Below are 6387 nucleotides of genomic sequence, written 5' to 3' on the forward strand. Positions count from 1 at the left end.
TTCACTATGTCGTCTAGGCCAATTTTGAACTCCTGAGCTCAAGCCATCCTCCCGTCTCAGCCTCCCAAAATGCTGGGATTAGAGGTGTGAGCCACTGTGCCTAGCCTCTTTTTACTTTAAAGCTAGTTTTCTAATTTGAATATTATTTTTCATAGGTGTTTGACTTACTAAATAGGAAAACAAAATTAAGAGTTCTAGAAGATGGAAAACAGCAGGTTCAAGTTGTGGGATTACAGGAGCGGGAGGTCAAATGTGTTGAAGATGTGTTGAAACTCATTGACATAGGCAACAGTTGCAGGTAAATCTCATTTTGATTAAGAAAGGAAACTTCAGTTTTAGAAACTTTGGTTGTAGCATAACAAACAAAGATGTTATCTGTCAATACATCTTGGAAGTAAAAACCATTGTTCATAAAAACTTTTGTAACATGTAAATGTGAGTGACAATTATATTGATACTATATTACAAATATATTAAAAATATGCCAGATTAAATTGTATGAATCTGGTTCTATTTAAGTGTTATAACTCAAGTGTCTCATGTGTATTTGAAAGATGAAAACTAACTAAATAGGATTTTGTTGATGCTGTTGTTTTAATGAAAATAATGTGGGTTGAACATGTAAATTGAAGTTTTTAATGTATCAAGTTTTCCTTAATCACGTTGTAGAACCTCCGGTCAAACATCTGCAAATGCACATTCATCTCGGAGCCATGCAGTGTTTCAGATTATTCTTAGAAGGAAAGGAAAACTACATGGCAAATTTTCTCTCATTGATTTGGCTGGAAATGAAAGAGGAGCTGATACTTCCAGTGCGGACAGGCAAACTAGGCTTGAAGGTGCTGAAATTAATAAAAGCCTTTTAGCACTCAAGGTAAATAAAATGTATTTAATCATGAAAGGTCTTTTGCTTTTGATTTTAATTTTCTTTACAAAGTTGCCAAATAATAGTACTTGTTTTACCTAATAAAAAGAGAGGTTTTCAAAATTCAGATGCTTATAACTTACAGTGTGATTTTATCATACCCAGAATTTTTCCTTGCATACGTTTTTTATTCTTTTTAGACAGGATAAAAGGATATGTGAGTTGGTAGGTCAGTTCTGAGGCTACATAGGTAGACTCCAAAGGGTCTTAATTAGTCATATTTTCTAGGAGGAGGGCAACGAACCACTGAATTAAGCTAACAAATAGTTTCTCAGAAAAACGTGGAATGGCTTTCAAAAAGTTAGGCCAGGTTATTACATCTTTTCCTTGAGTAGAAAAGCAAAGGTTGGAAAGACTACAATAAAGCATCTGTGTTTTTTTCTTTGGAGTACCATGTTAAGAAATAAACTTTTTACAGTTATCCTACGTAGTTTCTAGAAATATGTCTTGGAAGAATAAAGTAGTTTTTTTTGTTGTCATTTTTGTTCTTGAATTAGTATTTATTGGAATATCTACACTATGCTTTAAAACTGTTGGCCATACTCGGTGGCTCATGCCTATAATCCCAGCACTTTGGGAGGCTGAGGTGGGTGGATAGCCTGAGGTCAGGAGTTCGAAACCAGCCTGGCCAACATGGTGAAACCCCATCTCTACTAAAAATACAAGCCAGGTATGGTAGTGGGCACCTGTAATCCCAGCTACTTGGGAGGCTGAGGCAGGAGAATCGCTTGAACCCAGGAGGTGGAGGTTGCGGTGAGCTCAAATTGCACCACTGCACTCGAGCCTGGGTGACAGAGTGAGACTTCATCTCAAAAAACAAAACAAAACAAAAACTGTTAGTAGAATGTTCACAGCTGATCAGACCTTAAATGTTAAAATCATAGTGACAGACCTTTTAAAATACATTAATTAAGATTACCGTTTATAAGAAAAACTAATCTGTGAGACTTGGTTTCTTAATTTTCAGGAGTGCATCAGAGCCTTAGGTAGAAATAAACCTCATACTCCTTTCCGTGCAAGTAAACTCACTCAGGTGTTAAGAGATTCTTTCATAGGTGAAAACTCTCGTACCTGCATGGTAAGTTTATGTTTATTTTTTATTTATTTTAATCCTGAAGGAATAAATACATAATATTTATGGAAAATGTATATGTTAATGACAGTCATTTGAATCCCTCTATTATGAGTGATACAGTGATATTTAAGATGTGGTCCCTGCCAGTCTGATAGAGAGGATGTGTGTTATGAATGAATGTAGAGACTAGATTCTGTTATGTTCTTCTGAAGATTACCTAAACTCTTATCTCTCCTGGACAATAGCTGGAATTGAAAGCTTTGTTTTGTCCTTCTAGACTTAGCTATGTTGCCTATAGTGTGCCTTGTGTATGTCTAGGTCAGGAATCAGCTAGGGATTTGGGCAGTTTATATGTAAAAGTTTGTCCCGAAAGGGAGAGTACCACACTCTCTGTAGCACATGCCCTTCTGGGAGAAACTTCACTTTTCAGCTGCTGTGATCTTCACTCCCATAGTATATCCTTTAATTTTTTAACCAGAGAGACTGCAAGTTTTCAATCAAGTTTTATTTGCCCTGTGTGACAGCAGCAGAGCTTGCCCTCTGTCAAAAAGCTGTTAAAAAAAAAAAAAAAGTTGAGTGGAGTGGGGGTCAGTCAGTACTATTCCCTTCTAGGTGTTAACCTCCTCCATTTCTGCTCAGAGTTTGTATTTTAACAAGACTTTACTATCTGATTATAGATATAAGCAAACTATCTTGGAGTTGAGATATCATTAATAAGTCTTTATTTTTAAATAACTATGGTAAGATTAGACCTAAATGAGCTGTATGTCAGTATTATTGTCTTGGTCATTTTATAACTTTTTTTTACCTTTATGGTTTTTTTTTCCCCTGTAGATTGCCACAATCTCTCCAGGAATGGCATCCTGTGAAAATACTCTTAATACATTAAGATATGCAAACAGGTATGAGAGATGGTTCTTCATTTTGAAATTTGAGGGGAGTAAAGCAGTATGTAGTATAATTTAATATCTGATAGGGCAAATCTTACTACATTGTTCTTTCAATTTTCAAAAAAAAAGTTTTGCATATTATTCCTTAAGATGATATGTAGAATCATTTTGTCAAATTCTAAAAATAAGTGGAAATATGTAATTTGGGAAGAGATTGATAACTTTAGTAAAATTGGTCTTTTTATCCTAGAGCAAGGTTTCCATTTCACTGTTTTATTTCCTAATACTTTACTGCATTTAAATCATGCAGATTCTTCCTACTACATTAAGACTCTGAAGTAAGTGAATATCAAGGGACCAATTTGTATTTCTTGAATTGTTTTGGTATATGTTGCAGATTATTCCTGATAATATTAAATGCTATGTATGGGGAATCTAGGATTTGAGTAAGAAGTAATAGCACAGTTCTTTCCAGTGTTCCTTTCTTTTTATTTATTTTATTATTTGAGACAGAATCTCGTTCTGTTACCCAGTCTGGAGCAAAGGGGCACGATATTGGCTCACTGCAACCTCTGCTTCCCAGGTTCAAGCAATTGTTATGCCTCAGCCTCCTGGGTGGCTGCGACCACAGGCATGTACCAACACTCATGGCTAATTTTTGTATTTTTAGTAGAGGTGGGATTTCATCATGTTGGCCAGGCTGGTCTTGAATTCCTGATTTCAGGTGATCCACCTGCCTCGGCTTCCCAAAGTGTTAGGATTATAAGTGTGAGCCACCTCGCCTAGTCCTTTCTGGTATTCTATATGGGTTGCATTTTGTTACTCATATTAATAGTCTTATAAACATAAATGGATAACTGAGTTATTACAGATAGAAGGACAGAATACATTATAGACTACTAAAGCAGTTTATTCTGTGTAGCCATGAAATGCCTTTGGAACTTTGAATCATAATGGGTATATTTATATTTGATCCACAGATTTTTTTTAACACTGCTCTTGAGTAACTTTACCACTGCTCTTATTTTGAATGACTGTTTAGTGTTAAATTTCTCTTCTCAAATGTTACATTTGTGATTTTAACCTAGAGACAAAAGTCCTCTTTGTAATCCATGTCTAGTATAGCAGTTCTCTTAATTTTGCTGGACAAAAGTATCTGTCCTATTTCTTTGTTTTAATCACTGTGGAAATGTTATTTTCTTAATCCTTTATTAAAATGTAAAATACATATGCATATAGAAAGGTACCTAAAACATAAGTGAATAGTTAAATGGATAATGGATACTTATAAAAGGAAAACTCCTGTCATGGGTTTGGGAAAGAGAGCATTATTGGCCCCCAAAAGGTTCCTCATGTGCTCCTTCCTGATCACAATCCTGAATAACATGCCCTATTTGTTTATCTCTATCCTGACGTAACCCATGTCCTAACTTCTGTGGAATTCATTTCTTGGTTTGTTTGTTTTTTTTTTTTTTTTAAATAATTTTACACTGGGTGCAGTGGCATGTGCCTGTAGTCCCAGCTACTTGGGAGGCTGAGGTGGGAGGATTGCTTGAGCCCAGGAGTTCTGGGCTGTAGTGTGCCATGCCAATCAGGTGTCTGCACTAAGTTGGGCATCAGTATGGTGACCTCCCGGCAGCAGGGGACCACCAGTTTGCCTAAGGAGGGGTGAACTGGCCCAGGTCAGAAACGGAGCAGGTCAAAACTCCCGTGCTGATCAGTAGTGGGATTGCGCCTGTGAATAGCCACTGCAGTCCAGCCTGGGCAACATAGCAAGACCCCGTCTCTAAAAATAATAATAATTTTACTACCTATGAATGTATCTCTGAGTAACATAGATAGCTGTATTTGAACATTACACAAATGCTATAACTCCCCGTTTTTTTTGCATCTCGTTTCTTTTGTTTTAACTAAAGAGATTTTTTTTTCTTTTTCTGAGACGGAGTTTCACTCTTGTTACCCAGGCTGGAGTGCAATGGTGTGATCTCGGCTCACCGCAACCTCCGCCTCCTGGGTTCAGGCAATTCTCCTGCCTCAACCTCCTCAATAGCTGGGATTACAGGCACGCGCCACCATGCCCAGCTAATGTTTTGTATTTTTAGTAGAGACGGGGTTTCACCATGTTGACCAGGATGGTCTCGATCTCTTGATCCTCGTGATCCGCCTCGGCCTCCCAAAGTGCTGGGATTACAGGCTTGAGCCACCGCGCCCGGCCAGAGATTTTTTTAATGGTAGTAAACACTGTTGGACAGTATAAACCTATTGAGCTTTTGTAAAAAGGTATTAAAATATAATCACTTCTTTAAAAATGTAATGGGTCAGGCATGGTGGCTTATGCCTTTAATCTCAGTGCTTTTGGTGGCCCAGGCAGGCGGATTGCTTGGGCCCAGAAATTTGAGGCCAGCATAGGCAACATGGTGAAACCCCATCTCTACAGGAAATTTAAAAATTAGCCTGGCATGGTGGCACGCATCTGTAGTCCCAGCCACTCAGGGGGCTAAGGCAAGAGGATTGCTTTAACCAGGGATGTTGAGGCTACAGGGAGTTGTGATTGTACCACTGCACTCCAGCCTGGGCAATAGAGCAGACCTTGTCTTTAAAAAAGAAAAAAGTAACAGAACATTTCTAAATATGAAATATTATATTTTCTAAATTTAATGTCTTTTAAAGTTTGAATTATGAGCTCCTAGCTGCAAATTCTTATTGTGTTAGTTTTAATTGATATTGGTAATTAACAATTTATATATGGGATTTTTATCATTAAAATGCTTATTTCAAAATTATTCATGAGAAAGGTGAGGAACAGCAGAGTGTAGTAGATTCTTGCCATGTTGTAGAATTAAAAGCCCTCTGTTTCTTAAGATTTGAGACTGCAAAAGATTCCTCCCTAATACTGTGAAAATGCTATATCTAGCTGTTCCTCTAGTTCACTTAGGTCTAAGTAAAATGTTTTAAACTACTATTATATCATGTAACTCACTTGCAACATGACTAACCATTTGGGACACTGTATTAATCCGTTCTCACACTGCTACGAGGGAATACCCGAGACTGGGTAATTATGAAGGTTTAATTAACTCACAGTTCAGCATGGCTGCAGAGGCCTCAGGAAACTTAGAGTTACCGTGGAAGGTGAAGGGGAAGCAAGGCACCTTCACAAGGTGGCAGGAAGGAGAAGAGCCAAGCAAAGTGGGGAAAAGCCTTCCATAAAACATTCAGATCTTGTGAGAACGCACTATCACGAGAACAGCATGGAGGAAATTGCCCCCCATGATTCAGTTGCCTCTACCTGGTCTCTCCCTTAACACATGGACATTATGGAAATTATAATTCAAGATGAGATTTGGGTGAAGACACAAAGCCTAACCATATCAGACATGTAATCTTTTCAATTTTATTCCAAATCTCTTGGAATAAAGATTTTCAACCTCCCTTGATACCAATGTTTTATGACTTGAAGAGTCAATAACTTTTTTTTTTTTTTTTTTTTTTTTTTT

The 6387-nt window shown here is 37.4% G+C and overlaps 1 protein-coding gene across 1 annotated transcript in view; it reads left to right on the forward strand.

Annotated features, from left to right (window-relative positions):
• The window catches only part of KIF2A (kinesin family member 2A), an 83214-nt gene that overhangs the window by 55109 nt on the left and 21718 nt on the right, over nt 1–6387 (forward strand). The window contains exons 8-11 of the mRNA XM_037745743.1: nt 156–298; nt 670–874; nt 1893–2003; nt 2835–2902. Of these exons, the coding sequence (XP_037601671.1) occupies nt 156–298; nt 670–874; nt 1893–2003; nt 2835–2902 (527 nt within the window). The remainder of the gene's footprint in view (nt 1–155; nt 299–669; nt 875–1892; nt 2004–2834; nt 2903–6387) is intronic.

This window comes from Cebus imitator, unplaced genomic scaffold (assembly GCF_001604975.1).
Source record: "Cebus imitator isolate Cc_AM_T3 unplaced genomic scaffold, Cebus_imitator-1.0 Scaffold211, whole genome shotgun sequence".
Classification (NCBI taxonomy): domain Eukaryota; kingdom Metazoa; phylum Chordata; class Mammalia; order Primates; family Cebidae; genus Cebus; species Cebus imitator.